The sequence below is a fragment of the Apiospora kogelbergensis genome, assembly GCF_038363985.1.
Source record: "Apiospora kogelbergensis strain CBS 113332 chromosome Unknown utg000001l_segment0_segment0, whole genome shotgun sequence".
In the NCBI taxonomy this organism is placed as follows: Eukaryota; Fungi; Ascomycota; class Sordariomycetes; order Amphisphaeriales; family Apiosporaceae; genus Apiospora; species Apiospora kogelbergensis.
In genome coordinates this window covers 409,357-423,806 of record NW_027117418.1, presented here as the reverse complement: position 1 = coordinate 423,806, position 14,450 = coordinate 409,357, and the positions used below count along the sequence as shown (strand labels likewise).

Below are 14,450 nucleotides of genomic sequence, written 5' to 3'. Positions count from 1 at the left end.
ACAATCCCTTTTTGTAACAATCGACAAAGAAGCTGTCAACCCTGAACAAAGAAAGCGACGATCTCCCGGTACTACTTCAAGAACACATTACACAGCTCGGACTTCCGGGGAAAACGACATCACCTTCAATTCTTACCCTGCGACCCGTCATCATCCTGCATCCGCCTCTAGTCCTCAAAAGGGGAGGTGCGTTGATTACGTCATCGTCCATCGTGAGCGCGAGAACGACCCCGACCATTCTACTCGGCTGACTCCATCAGTCTTTTTTTTGGTAAGCCACGGGTGGCTTGGCGATCCCCTCTCGCACGATCAATTGAACAGCCCACCAACCACACTACACCACCACTGCTACAACACCCATCGTCGCCGCCATGACTCGTCTTGCCACAGAGTTGCGCCAGGCGAATCGCCGCGACCGTCGCCTCCTCGCCCTGTCCAAGCTGCCGCGCGAGGCCTGTCCCGCCAAGGCGCAGGCCAGCGCCTACACGAGGGCGCGCGACCTGGAACGGGAACTGGAGCCTAGTGAGGCGGAGCGGGAGGCGGCGTTTTTTAACTCCGACGATGGCGACGAGGCTGCGTCGTCGTCGCCCTCCACATCCACAGACGCAACACAGCGGAGAAGAGGCATACTTCGCCGCCGGCGCAGTGAGACAGAGTCGCGGAGACGGGAGTCATCATCCCCGCTATCGTCATCATTACCGTCAAGAGCCGAGGAGGAGGTGGACGACTCCCAAGACGCCACCACCAAGTCAAAACCCGGGCATTCCGTGGTCTTCGCGTCCAATCACGCCACGAACATCGTGACGGGCGAGGATGTACCTGCCAACCCGAGCAACCTGAGCTGGGGCAAATGGATGGAGAAGAACCAGTGCGAGAACGCGCGCGCGCAGCTCGACGCCATGCGCGCCGACGCCCAGGGCGAGCTGAGCGAGTCGGACCTGGACTCGGAGGACGCGTACGTGTGCAGCACCGACGAGGAGAACTTCTGGTCGGACGCCGAGGACGACACGCAGGTGGCCATCGGCGAGGACTCGGAGGTGGAGGATGACGAGGGGTTCGATGAGCGGCTGAGCGGGGAGCGGGACCACCCGGAATGACGACGAGCAGGATTCTTGGAGTCACGGTAGCGCGGACTGGGATTCGGACTCGGAGTCGGGTGAGGAGTACGATGCTGATTTGGAGAGCGACGAGGAGGAGGAGGGGCCGGAGTGGGAGTTTTATTGAGGGACAGGACAAACCATGGTCGAATGACTGCCCTTCAAGTCTAGTGGCTCATCGGGTTTTCTTCAGGATAGAGGATCCCGCGCGGCGTTACCCCCGGAAGCGTTGTTTGTACATAAAAGGGGGGTCCGGTTTGGCAACCAAAAAAGACGGCTTGTATATACGAGAAAAACATAGCGAAGACATTGAATAAGGAAACTTTGTTAAATATGCATTTGGTGAAATAGTACTCCTAACTCCTAACTCCCAGTGATGAAATAGCCATGTGCTCTGTGTCGAATCTTTTTTTTCTTTCTCTTCGGTTCAATCTCAAGGTGTGAGCCCAACAGAAACGAAACCTTATCAATGTGACTCTTTAAATCGACGCACACAGCCAAGTGGCCATTATACCCCATGGCTTGCTCTATGTCTCATGTACTATGAAAGATACCATAACCAAAGTAGTAAAAGCCCGTCCAACATTTGTTCACTCCACTCTGTCCGACTTTTGCTTCCAAATCTTACCGACAGAACGAAAGCTACCCCACAAGACGCCCGAACGCCTAACTCTGCTTTTGATACGAAGCGGCTTGCGCAAAGTATGCTGACTAGCCAGATCCATCTATGCCGTCTTGGGCGAGAACCATAGTCCCTGGGCGACTTGCCAGTGCATGATGCTTTGGCTTGTCACTATCCCGAGGCTCGCTGTCATTCCTCTTTTCGTTACAAGAAGTTGAATTGTTTCATGTTAGAAAAAGGATGGCAAGAGCTTCACCCCCCTGAGTTGCATTCCGGCCTGCCACAGGCTGACCGCTCTCATCCTTCAATTCATGATTGCAGTCGATCATGCGACAGGTCGCCATGATGAACTGCTTTGTTGTCTGGCCCCACGTGGGATCTTGGCCGGCCCTCTCCATGTTGTCGTACAGAATGCGCAAGGCACTTTCGTATGTAGTCTTGTCGCTGGCGCTCAGGCCTCCGGCGTGTTTAACTTCTCCCGGCCCATACATGTGACCGGTGGGTGGAGTGGAAACTTGCACGACAGCAGCCCTGCCAGCCGAAGTCTCACTCCAGGCTTCTTCTATGTTTGCTTCCGGTGCCGAGTCTTGGCCATCACCCATTGGCAGAAATTGATCAAGCCGGTCGTCAGGTTTCTCCGTCGTCCTTGGTAGAGGCATCATCGAGAAACTTCGGCCGTCCCACGTATAAGAGGATTTGCTCAGCAATCGATCGAGTACTGTAGCACGGTCGACGTTTCCTTCTTCCTCAGTGGAGCCGGGCATGGAAACGTCAATCTCTTCCACATAGATTGTAAGAATGTCTATGCTGAAATTCGATAGATTACAGCCTATAAGATGGCAATTGCGCAGATGCTGAAGGGCTGCGGATTTGCTTCTGTACTCTTTTTGGATATTGCAATGGCTGCAGTTGCGAATCATTTTGATTGAGAGATCGGAAGGAAAAAGCCGGGAAATGTCGTCTCTACAGATCCAAACCTTTCCCTTGGGATCCTCTTCATCGTGCTCTGCCAAGATGTGAAGTTGAAGATCGAGCTTATAAGTGAAACCCTGAGGGTGACGATCGCACTCTGAGCAGAAGATTTTCCAAGTAGGAACGGGTGGTGCGGTTATCCGTGGCCCATTAGTTGGCGATTCAGGAGTACTGTTCAGACGTTTAAACTGAGGTGACCTTTCATGGATACTCCCATCTGTCCCATATTGATCTTTCGCTTGGGTGACTTCCATACGGCCGGTTTCCAGTCTTATTGCGTTTTCCGTTGCCATGCGTTGACGTCCCTCTGTTCGATACTTGAGCAATGTATCTTGTGCCGTCTGTGCCTGGCTTTTATCTGCCAGTTCCGTTTTGTGTTGCAATTGGATTGCATTTTCGTCTTTGGCCTTTTGTATCTCTTTTTTCATCATTATGCGTTTCTTATTTTTCTGTTCCAGGAGCATCAGTTGCAATTGGAAGTCTTGAAGTTTTTTTGGTTCTTCTTCTTCGGCATCTTCCGTATCTCCAGCTTCAGCTCCCAGTGGCGGCGGTTGAAAGTGAGGACTATCGAATCTCGTAGTTCCAGGAACACGGGGAGGTAGGTAGTCCACTTTTCGTATGGACTTTCGCGGAGGGGCTATACTATGGGCCTTGCTGACGTGGTTCTCCAATGCCCGGGGCGTCATGAAGGGCGGGTACTGGCATCCCTGGTATTCACATATCAGTCGCCGCACGTGCAGAAACTCATGCTCGTAGCATTGCCCCTCGACTTCGAATCCATCAGTAGCTCGAGGGCAACCCCTTACGCGACATGTGTATACCGAGTTGCGAAACTGTCTTTTGAAAGACTCCAGGTCGGCGGCCGTAACGTCGGGGTAATCAGGCTGGCTCAGGATGTATCTTAGTGTCGCTTGATATTCCTTCAGGATAAGCGATACGCCCTCTTCGGGCGCTGGAATGGATGAGATTGCGGCGTGGTTCATTGGCTGCCCTCTAGCTTCCAGTTGTTGTAAATTCTGCTCTAGTCGCTCAGAGGTTCTCTCTTTCAGGCATCTGTTGACGACATCTTGTAATAGGGGATCCGGTAAATTCTTGATCCGGTCATCCGCGTATTTCATGGGACTCTTTTGGTCACCGCCTCGAGCAATTTGTAGCGTAGCTGAGGATTGACTCGGCCTGGGAGAAAGCTGATCCAATCTCGTTACGAGTTGTATGGCCAAGTTGAACAAACTTGAAGCGTCAGAGTGTGACTTCTCTTCTGGCGGACCCAGTGAGAGTAGATAGTCGGTCCAGAATTCCTTTGCGTAGACATGAATGCTATGTAGCCCTCGAATCACTCGTACAAGCATTTGTTCGTAACGGGAGTCATGGGGCAAGCCATTTGAGAAAGCTTCAGTTCCAGCCAAAAGGCAGGTGACGGTAGCCACACCATGCTGTAGTAAACAGTCTTTTTCTGCCAGAACAAGATTGCTTGACGAAGAGGTTAGGAACCTAGTTTGCAGTTAGTATTGATCAGACAGGTGGATTGGGGAGAGTTTACTCCTTAACGGATACATGAATGAATCCAAGTCTTGAGTCGGGTCTCTCCTCAATTAGTGTAGCACATATGTCCAACATGTATTGGGGAGCAATAAGCTCGACTCCGGTATCGCCTGCGCTGAAAGCAATGGCGGACAGAAGCTCAATCTTCTTCAGAGGTCGTTTCGAGAAGGCAATCCAGCCTAACGCGCATTTTATCCTCTCCACTGACGTACTGTCCAGACGGACAAGGATTTGTGTGACAATCTTGCTATAGCTTATAATGGGTAAGCAGCGGGTGGTGGGGTGAAATGGACGATGCACTCACAACTCTGATAGTTTCGCTGGAAGTTTGTATACATCCCTCTTAATCTCCTCGCCGTTGAAAAAGATGTTGCTGGAGAGGTAGTCAAGGACAAGCCGAGCATATAGAAACATACCTATTTCGCGATTAGTCTCGATGCTGTGGGATGTGATAGGGGTTTCGGAGGCCGAACCATCTGATTTCTCCGTGATGGCGTCTTCGATCTTCCTGATATCATGCTCGGTAAGGTTAAGCTGTTGAAACTTGCTGTATATCGCCATCAGTCTCTGTGAAGCGTATCGCCTGATAGAGTTGCTCATTTGCTCCTTTTCCTCAGTCAACGATATTGACTGGCATTTGCGGAGATTCGTAGAAGCGGTAGTTGAGAAGCGACAAGACACTAATGCCTTGCACACTACCGGGCCCGAGTTGGATGCTCTTGACGTCACTTGGCTGATCAAGTTGCACGTTTTGTGCTGCATTAGTGGCTCGCATTCGTCTACCCCGTCAATAACAATCCAAATGTACGACGTTTGTCGTGGTTCTTTGCTGATACTGGAAAGTAGCAGTTGCAAGAGTCTTTCCAAAATGGGGATACTTGGGGCTTTCTTCCCAAGAATGTAGTTCTCGTAAACGTGAGCCGCCAAGTCACCATCCTTGCGAACAAGCTGGAGGATCAGTGACCGGAGGATCAGGTCATATTTGGTCGAAGAAGGGTAGGCATAGTTGCAGAAGTGTGATAAAACCAGGGATCCGGCGCTCTCCATGAACTTCACAATGCTCGCAGAGATGACGCTCTTTCCCGTGCCTGCCGCCCCCTGGATCCATAGGAGTGGGATGTCTGGTTTGCGCTGCAGCATTGATTTCATCTTCTTGTTTCGCAGTATCCAGTCGCAAGTACCAGGGTGATTATTGGACTCCTCCAAGAGCGTATGGAAGATATTCAGCTGGTCTGACTCGTCCACTCTGAGCCAGGATACAATAGAGTTGTATTGCTTGATCCCTTGTTCTTCCTCAGTCCGATCAAGCTGCTCGGTGCATTCGTCCCGCCATGTGCGGATTTCCTGGCGCATTTGCTTAGCCTCGGCAATGTTGTAAGCGTTAGCCTCTTTGTCGATCAGTGATGCATGGCGTTGCAGGTTCTCGAAGATGTTGTCAAAGCGCCTCTGAAAACGATGCCACGAGGTGACGAAGAAGAGCTTCCAACCTACACGAGTATTAGCTCTCAGGAGTATGATCGGGTTGATAACAGGGAATCGGCCTACCGCTTCGGCGCACGAATTGGTACGCGTGCTTGTGAAATTCAAGTATGTCCGCGTAGAAGACGGCGAGTGTTTGCTGGAAATCGTGGTTCGTCGCGAAGCTGTGGTTCAAGACAGCGAACCTCCCCAGACACTCGGAAATCCTTGAATAGGCTTTGATGATGTGATCGAACGCCTCTATATGTTCGGAAGCGATGCGCAGGATCAAAGATATCGGGGCCCACGCCCAAGGGAGAAAGGGGGTGCCATTGCACAGCACGCCCATGGCCTTCTCATAGTGCTCTAGCCCCTGGAACAAAGGGGCAAGCCGCCGCAGATTTCGAAGAGACTGCCTAGAAGCCAGCTCATTCTCAATCTTGAGCACCTCGCTTCTGACGTCTTGGAGGGTTATTGTTGGAAAGTCGCGGGCATCACCAGGCGTGATGGTCTTCTCAAGCTCTTTGAATGCGCAGCTGACGGTTTGTCGCGCCACAGAAGAAGGAGCAGGAGGCGGCATATCGTCCCCGATAACAAAGCAAGGCGATGAGAAAGATGAACCACTCGCTATTACCAGGCACTTGATGAATGAAGGAGCTTCGTGGGAAACCGAGGAGAGTGCGCGATCGATTGAATTGAGGCTGCCAAGAACCGATTGAGACATAGCCCCAAATCGTGGCGGAGGCCAAAGGATGCCTTGTTAGCAACCCACCAATCGAACTCGAGATTGGATGATGCAAGTGAGATTTGCCGGCTGACTTCCGCATAATATTGGCCAGTTATATCGAAGAAGACGCTGCAGCAGTGGTGGGGTACGTGGCTGTGCCGCCCCCTGCCCCCTGAACAAAATATGTGTGCGGTGTCAGCCCGACAACAACTCCGTCGTAAGCAAGTAAGTCAACTCCATCTTCACCCAACAACAATCACTCTCAACAGGACCAAAGATTCAGAGCCTATTGCTCAAATGAATATGCCTGATGAAGGGCACCATGCCAAGCGTCAACGCCTAAACGAGCCACGGCAGGAGCAAGGGATAGCGCAATGGCAAAACTCATCACTGGAGGCACCTCCACGCCCGTACCTTCCTCAGCAGCCACGCCCATATACTCCCAATCAATCATTCAACGACCCAAGTCTTCCTGTATCATGGACACAGGAACCTTCATTCCCGTTGGGTATGATCGCCTGTCATCAAGGGATGGCTCCGAATCTTGATACTGAGTTTCTTGGGGCTTCATATCCATTGCAACAGTACCCCAATGTGCTTGGATCTCATATGTACAATGTAGATCCCATGGGGTACGGCATGAACCTCTTCATTCCACAGCCATCGGTATACCACCAACAGGAATGGACCCAGCAACCATGTCCTGACAACCAGGAAATGACAGATTGTTCCTCGGAGTTCTTGTTTGATCAGCCTGGAGACTCCCTCAGCGAGATTCCATTGGAATCTGTGGTGGGCCAATCGGCACCATTGGTGTGCTTTGGAATGGTGAGCAGTATAAGAAGCATTGTATCAGCTGCTACATCGAAAAAGGTCTAATATCTAACGTTTCCATTCAGGTCACTGATTTGTCAGGAACCTATGAAAAGAGAAGCGCCCATGATATCTGCTCAGGGTTCTTGGTAAAAATGGAGTCGGCCGAGCACTTCGTCTCGGAGGAATACGACCACCTGCAGGGCCGCCTGCATACTGACCATGGACAGATGATGCAGGGACTCCTCGACGACAAATCATTGAGAACCTTTGTAACCTGCACGCCTAGCAAAGTCGGGCAGAACACGCGCGGTGGAATGAAGAGTTCTGCCGTCATGCCATGCACCTTGGACGTTGTAGTCTATGGCCCATCGGACCTTTCCGAGGAGATTGGGTCTTGGTTTGAGGATTACGATATTTACCTCCAGGATCCTCAAATATGTCATTTGGATGCCAGATATTCCAATCCCCACAGGCTCTCTTCCACTGAACCGAGTCGCTGTCCGCTGCTGTCAGAAGTGGTCTCCCAATTGACTACTTTGATGCAGCTCTCGGAAATTGCCAAGCGTCCAGACTTGCTCAGCAGCCTTGGAAGCGCCCAGGATCTCGAAGAGACAGCTCAACCTGCTAGTATAAAGTCTACTCTGAAAAGGTATGCTGAATGTATTCATTAAGAGACCCATACTGACATGGAATTACAGACACCAGAAACAAGCCCTCACCTTCATGTTGCGCCGAGAACGTGGCTGGGGATTCAACGATTGCCAAAGAAAACCCGATATATGGGAAATCGTGGACAGTACCCAAACACGCCAGTAGGTACCGTCAAAGTCCACAGTTACTATCCTCTGACTTTCTTTTAAGATTCTTGAATACTATATCTGGGACTCATCAGTCGGATGAGCCCGATGAGTTCGCGGGTGGTATTGTTGCAGACCCTATGGGTCTCGGCAAGACCTTAACCATGATCTCCTTGGTAGCAACCGATTCAAGAACCATCAGCACCTCTCAACGTTTCCCAGATCAAAGCGCAAATGACAAGTTACAAGTGCCAGCGACACTTATTGTGATACCTCCACCACGTTAGTATCATAATCTACAGGACACCTGAAAAAGACTAATGTTTCACATCTAGTACTTGGTACTTGGGAGCATGAGCTAGACACGTTGGTAGACATGGCTTCTTGAACTTTCATAAAACTGACTTCATTGTAGGCACGTGAATCACGGTGCTATACGACATTGTCGACACCACGGAAAAACTCGGGTTATGGAGCTGTACGAGCTCGAAGACATTCATGTGGTTCTGACAACATACCATACAGTCTCGGCCGAGTGGAGGGCAGATGAAACAAAGCGAGACTCGATCCTCTTTTCCGTCAAATGGAAACGCATCATTCTAGACGAAGGTAATTCAGTCCAACCCTTGTCCGTCGTCTACTCAGTCTGACGATCCAGCGCACTTCATACGGAACGCGAAGTCTCGAATGGCAAAAGGCTGTGTGTGCGCTCGAGGCACAGGCACGGTGGGCCGTGACGGGAACCCCAATCCAAAACCGTCTATCCGACTTTGCTACTTTGTTGCAGTTTATCAGGGTGCATCCATATGATGAGCCGCGACACTTTGATGCAGATATCGCCAACTTATGGAAGACCGGCGAGGAAGCAGAGGCAGTCGAGCGCCTAAAGAGGCTTTCCCATCATCTGTTGTTGCGTCGGCCAAAAGATACCATCGACCTCCCTGCACGGCGCGATCTGCTATGTCCTGTCGACTTCACCCGCGACGAGAGAGCTGTCTACGAAAAGATGCGAACGCAGACTATTACTAAGCTCGACGAGGCACTCTATAACCAATCTGGATCTTATAAGGCTGGGTCTTACATGAATGTGCTCCAGCAGATTGAGTCACTCCGCCTTTTCTGCAACCTTGGCATCCGGTTTCACACACGCCATTCGCAACACGAGACTAGCAGCCCCATCGAGATCACACCCGACAACTGGCCAGTCATGGCACAGAAAGCATTCCACGCCCGACGAGAAGTGCACACTATGGTGTGTCTTCAATGCGACTCCGCCCTCGAGATCGTGGAGAGCTTACTGGATGGAGGAGATACAACACCACAAATGGCACACTACTCCAGTTGCCTGCGGTTTGCCTGCGCGAATTGCACGAGCAAGCTCAACCGTCACAACCGGCCGTTCCAGTGCGGGCACCAGCCCTCATGTCCTACCGCGCTTGTCTCTTTGAGTAGCAGTGCGATGGAGGATCCTTCGGGCCTTGATGGCTTCGACCTCGACCACGCCTCTGATGGACTGTCTTCCAAAGTCCAGATACTGATATCTGATATGAAATCACGGCCCAATGATGAAAAGTGGTGAGTAATGGCCTAGCATACCCGCAACCTGCCCCAGGAGCTGATTGAGTTAGCATCGTGTTCTCGACATGGAGACTCACGCTCGACGTGGTGCAAAAGGGGCTAGACGAAGCTGGTATATCTTGTGTACGATTTGACGGCAAAGTCCCGCAGAAGGACAGACAGTCAATCGTGGACAGGTTCAAGAAAGATTCAAGTCTACGTGTGATGCTTCTGACTTTATCATGCGGTGCTGTTGGGTAACCTCCCCCTCTCTATTGGCCGCCCCCATTGCCTTAAAATGAGCATAGCAACTAACACGTCCCAGATTGACCCTCACCGTCGCTAATAGGGCATATCTTATGGAGCCTCACTGGTATGTTTTAGACTCCCGACGTCTGTTTCTGAACCCTAAGTGGTTTGATCATTAAATTCGTCCCAAGTTACTGACGTAATGGCTACTGCAGGAACCCGACATTGGAAGACCAAGCTCTGGCCCGTGTGCATCGCCTTGGCCAAACCAAGGAAGTCACTACCATACGACTATATATCCGGGACTCATTCGAAGAGGTCTGTTCTCCCCGCAATCTACCACTAGTACTAGTGTCCGCCTAGTGTCCCGATCGATGACCGCTATTTTGTTGGACAAGTTTTGTGGAAAGAGAAAGCTAACGACGAAACAGAAAGTAATGGAGCTCCAAGAATCCAAGAGATCGCTGGCCGGCGTCCTGCTTTCTCCTCATGACGGGGGTCAGACGGACGACAGTAATCAGAGTGAATTGCAGGTATGTTCCGTCTCCTCACCGAACTATTCTTGGTCAGTCATTGGTGTCCAAATGAGAAAACCTGACTTGAAATAGAAACTGAGGGCGCTACTCTGAACATTTCCTTGGCACGGTCGTGGAGGTTTCCACACGGGGGCCCGCAACTATAAGTACGGGGGTGCTGCAAGGGGCTAGAATATGTAGAAAACTTGACGCTCGGGACACACCGTCGAGTGGGACCTTATACGGGGCCTTATTCCAACATTACGTCAAGACTATGACATCAAGCATTTGGCCATGTGGCAGACGATCGATGCTCCGAGAGATCCGGCCGAGATTATGTAGTATATCAATCGCCAAGACTTTGGCCAATTTCCTGTCGTTTCTTGCAGTCATCTTCAGTAATAATATCCCCTTATCTATTTTCAGTAACTTCCTTCGCTGTACATAATTAACGAGACCCCAAAAATGGCCACCCAGAACCAAACAAAGAAATCCTTCGAAATTGCCGTCATCGGCGGCGGCATCGCGGGCGCCACCCTGGCCGTCGCCCTGATCAAGCACGGCATCCCGTGCCAGATCTACGAGCAAGGCCACGGCTTCAGCGAGATCGGCGCCGGCGTCGCCTTCTCGCCCAACGCCCTGCGCGCCATGGACATCTGCGACGCCAGCCTGCGCGCCGCCTTCGACAAGGTCGGCACGCACAACCAGTGGCCCCAGAAGCACGACGTCTACTTCGACGTGCTGGACGGCATGGCGGCCGGCCACGGCGACGAGAACGACAAGGGCACGCCGCTGTTCACCCTGACCAACGACCAGGGCATGGACGCGGTGCACCGCGCCCACTTCATGGACGAGGTGTCCCAGGTCATCCCCAAGGACCGCTGCCACTTCCGCAAGCACCTGGACCGCATCGAGGAGACGGGCGGCGCGAACGGGCGCGTCAAGATGTTCTTCCACGACGGGAGCACGGCCGAGGCCGACGCCGTCGTCGGCTGCGACGGCATCAAGAGCCGGACGCGGCAGATCGTGCTGGGCGACGACCACCACCCCAGCGCGCCGCCCTCGTACACGCACGTCTACGGCTACCGCGGCGTCATCCCCATGGAGCAGGCCGTCGCGGCCCTGGGCGAGGAGCGCGCCCAGAACTCGTGCCTGTGGCTCGGCAAGGGCGCCCACATCCTCAGCTACCCCGTCGACGGCGGCAAGACGTTCAACATGTTCGGCGCCGTCGTCGACAAGGGCGACTGGCCCAGCCAGACCGAGCTGACCCTGCCCACGACGCGCGAGGAGGCGCTGCGGGACTATGCCGACTTCGGGCCCATGGTGAAGAAGCAGTTTGAGCTGGTTGGCGAGAATATCGACAAGGTGAGCATATCACATCATTTACTCCCTTTCCCTCCTACCCATCCCTGCGAGGTGAAAACATTTATAATGAGCTTTCTTACTAACCAAACGACTGTAGTGGGCCCTCTTTGATACGGGCGACCACCCTGTCCCTCAATTCAATAAGGGCCGCATCGTCCTGTGCGGCGATGCCGCGCACGCTACGACACCCCATCACGGCGCCGGTGCCGGGTTCTGCGTCGAGGACTCGGCCGTGCTGTCGGAGATGCTGGCTGATGAGCGGGTGCGAAGGCCTGAGGACTTAGCCGCCTGCTTTGCGGCCTTCGACGCCGTGCGACGGCCGCGTGGCCACTGGTTGGTCCAGAGCAGCCGTCGCATGTGCGAGCTGTACCAGGACCGGGCCAAGGACGTGGATCAGAAGGATGTGGAAAAGATGCGCCAGGAGATGGAGGAACGGTTCCAGAAGGTCTGGAAGTACGACTTGAATGCGGCGATACAGGAGGGCAAGGAGGACATGCATAAGCGCTTACAGTCCGGAGCCTCTTCATCATGAAAATGATCCGACACCATGGTTGCAGCTAGCCGATAGGGATTGTTGAAATGTTCTGTAATAAGCGGCTTTAGGCCCATTGGAATGGAAGCCGCGTGCCTTCATCTCAAAGCTACTCCTTGAAAATTATGCCTGTGCTGTGCATCCGGCCGTGGTAGTCTGCTGCGACCACTATCTCTCGCCGCTCTTTGAGTTCGGCATGTCTACCATCGAATTCTGCCTTGTTTGGGGCCCGCCACTGATCATGGGCGACGAGCTGGCCTTCTCTCCTATTCGTGCACGCAGTGCGACACGACCCGGTCTAGCCTTTTCTATGCAAGCTGAGCTGTTGGATGTGCTTTTTAACGGGAAAGGGGGCTGGATAGGACCGTGTTCAGCCGACACTGGCTGGGCTCTCATCCGAAGAAGTTACCGACGTAGTATGAATTTGACATCCTAGTCATGCTTGATTATAACCCATGATATGTATTTCAGCCCCACTGTGGCCGGCACTCTGGGCTTCTGTTTTGGATCGTCCGATCGCATATCTACATAAAGTGTTCAATGTGCTCAATAGAAAGAATGGCGAGTCTGCCCAAGCCACCCCTCGTCAAACTCGCCTTCTCATACAAGGCTGTCCAATTGTAAGCGCCCACATAATTTTCAGTGCATCTCAGGGTCGCACCGCCTAATGGGGGCGCCCAATCAACAACGCCAGTCGAGATTAGAAGAGTACAAGCCGGGCCAGGTGTGCCACCCCAGCCAATGGCGATATGGCTGTGGCTAAACCGGTCAGCAGGCTCCTGCAGCGCCCGGTAAGCACCTCCTCCCGACTAGATTCACTCATGCGGGGCAACGAGTATCCGAGAAATGCATTTTTGCAGAGCCTCCATTTTTGTTGTACTACTATGACTTGCATAAATACGGGCGGCGTAGGCATTTTCCTGGCCAGCCTCCAAGGCAGACTTGCATATTTGATCCCAAACTCTGCCTTGGCGTCTTCATTGCATTTGCTCCGAAACTATTGCCCCCACGTGTTGCACATAATGGCCGATCCCTTCTATCTGAGCAGCTACCGACTGGACAAGGATAAGCTGGAACAGCATCTCCGGGAGAAGTTCCCTGACAGCTTCCTCTCGCTTCAGGTACGAAAGTACTATATACATGCAGGACTTATCAAGATTATGCTAACCTGACGCCTGGGTTTTATAGGAGGCAGACGATGACCGATACGAGATCAAAATGAGCAAAAGCCTTACCCCGGTACTTAGTCTGTATCCTGAGAACTTATAACAACAAGTGGCTTATCTCAATAAAACAGGCTGAAGAGAATGATATCGAGGACCTACGTAGTGATAGAGCACGGTAGTAACCATGCCGAATATGCGAAGTGGCGGGTCAGCAGAAAAGGGGGCTTGGCGTGGTACTTAGCTACGTAGATAATTCTGCCAATGAAATTGGGTACAATCGGTCGCTGGTTAATATCCATCCCTCATAGGCTTATTATGCATTGTCCACATGTGCGCCTAATCATAAGCAATGTCTGCCTCGCAAGGGCTGAATCCCGCCCGGGGGCCGACTTTATCCCTTCCCATTTCATAGCATCCTGTAATCCAAATAAAGCAATAATTTTCATCGCCAAAACAGTACAGCCTCAATTGAACCAACCACCAAATTCCCATGATGGCATCCAAGGCTTCATACTGAAACAAGTTCAGCCATGCTGTCTGACCCAGGGCATACACCGGTCGCCCTCGTATTCTAATATATGGTTATATTTATATGAGACTCCCGGAATCACGGCATAGTTGCTCTTCATTCTCTTCTCTGTTCACTACAGCCAGCTTATTGACAATTGATTAGGTGACACGGCCAATTTGCTATTATCACTCAGGCAACGTCGCGATTTACAGTATCATTGATAAAGAAGATACCACGACAATCCTTACATCCCTAGGCTCACACCAGCCCGAAGCCCATATCAATATGTTCGATGAGCTTGTAGAAAGCTGTAGCGAGCCGCACAAATGGCCAGTGAACCTACTTGACAGACGCCTCTTGAAGTCTAAGCTGGAGCAGACTCGATTGTCACTACAACGGCAAGGCAATCGACTGTTCAGAGAAAACGCTCCTAGAGCATGGGTATCTCTACATGAGATTCGTACCGGAGAAGAAGGTAATTAGCCAACCAAATTCGTGCAAATTTCTTATTAAGACGACTGCTA

General features: G+C 51.9%; 6 protein-coding genes across 6 annotated transcripts; 5 read left to right on the top strand and 1 right to left on the bottom strand.

Annotated features, from left to right (window-relative positions):
• Positions 1-371: 371 nt before the first annotated feature.
• Positions 372-1,097, top strand: PG998_000137 (uncharacterized protein; the record flags this gene model as incomplete). The annotated part of the gene is made up of 1 exon (XM_066866955.1): positions 372-1,097. One exon carries the CDS (start codon positions 372-374, stop codon positions 1,095-1,097), a length of 726 nt encoding a protein of 241 aa, XP_066735370.1.
• An 846-nt stretch (positions 1,098-1,943) lies between these two features.
• PG998_000136 (uncharacterized protein) lies at positions 1,944-6,271 on the bottom strand (the record flags this gene model as incomplete). The annotated part of the gene is made up of 4 exons (XM_066866954.1): positions 1,944-4,182; positions 4,232-4,486; positions 4,538-5,720; positions 5,779-6,271. 4 exons carry the CDS (start codon positions 6,269-6,271, stop codon positions 1,944-1,946), a joined length of 4,170 nt encoding a protein of 1,389 aa, XP_066735369.1.
• Positions 6,272-7,386: 1,115 nt separating this feature from the next.
• On the top strand, positions 7,387-10,016 carry PG998_000135 (uncharacterized protein; the record flags this gene model as incomplete). The annotated part of the gene is given in 8 exon segments (XM_066866953.1): positions 7,387-7,883; positions 7,933-8,046; positions 8,096-8,313; positions 8,334-8,397; positions 8,447-8,675; positions 8,690-9,606; positions 9,660-9,845; positions 9,914-10,016. 8 exon segments carry the CDS (start codon positions 7,387-7,389, stop codon positions 10,014-10,016), a joined length of 2,328 nt encoding a protein of 775 aa, XP_066735368.1.
• A 23-nt stretch (positions 10,017-10,039) lies between these two features.
• On the top strand, positions 10,040-10,425 carry PG998_000134 (SNF2 family N-terminal domain-containing protein; the record flags this gene model as incomplete). The annotated part of the gene is made up of 3 exons (XM_066866952.1): positions 10,040-10,155; positions 10,184-10,370; positions 10,408-10,425. 3 exons carry the CDS (start codon positions 10,040-10,042, stop codon positions 10,423-10,425), a joined length of 321 nt encoding a protein of 106 aa, XP_066735367.1.
• A 392-nt stretch (positions 10,426-10,817) lies between these two features.
• PG998_000133 (Salicylate hydroxylase) lies at positions 10,818-12,249 on the top strand (the record flags this gene model as incomplete). The annotated part of the gene is made up of 2 exons (XM_066866951.1): positions 10,818-11,717; positions 11,815-12,249. The coding sequence occupies 2 exons, from the start codon at positions 10,818-10,820 to the stop codon at positions 12,247-12,249; spliced, it is 1,335 nt and encodes a 444-aa protein (XP_066735366.1).
• A 1,022-nt stretch (positions 12,250-13,271) lies between these two features.
• On the top strand, positions 13,272-13,518 carry PG998_000132 (uncharacterized protein; the record flags this gene model as incomplete). Its single annotated transcript, XM_066866950.1, has 2 exons — positions 13,272-13,370; positions 13,438-13,518. The coding sequence occupies 2 exons, from the start codon at positions 13,272-13,274 to the stop codon at positions 13,516-13,518; spliced, it is 180 nt and encodes a 59-aa protein (XP_066735365.1).
• Positions 13,519-14,450: the final 932 nt, after the last annotated feature.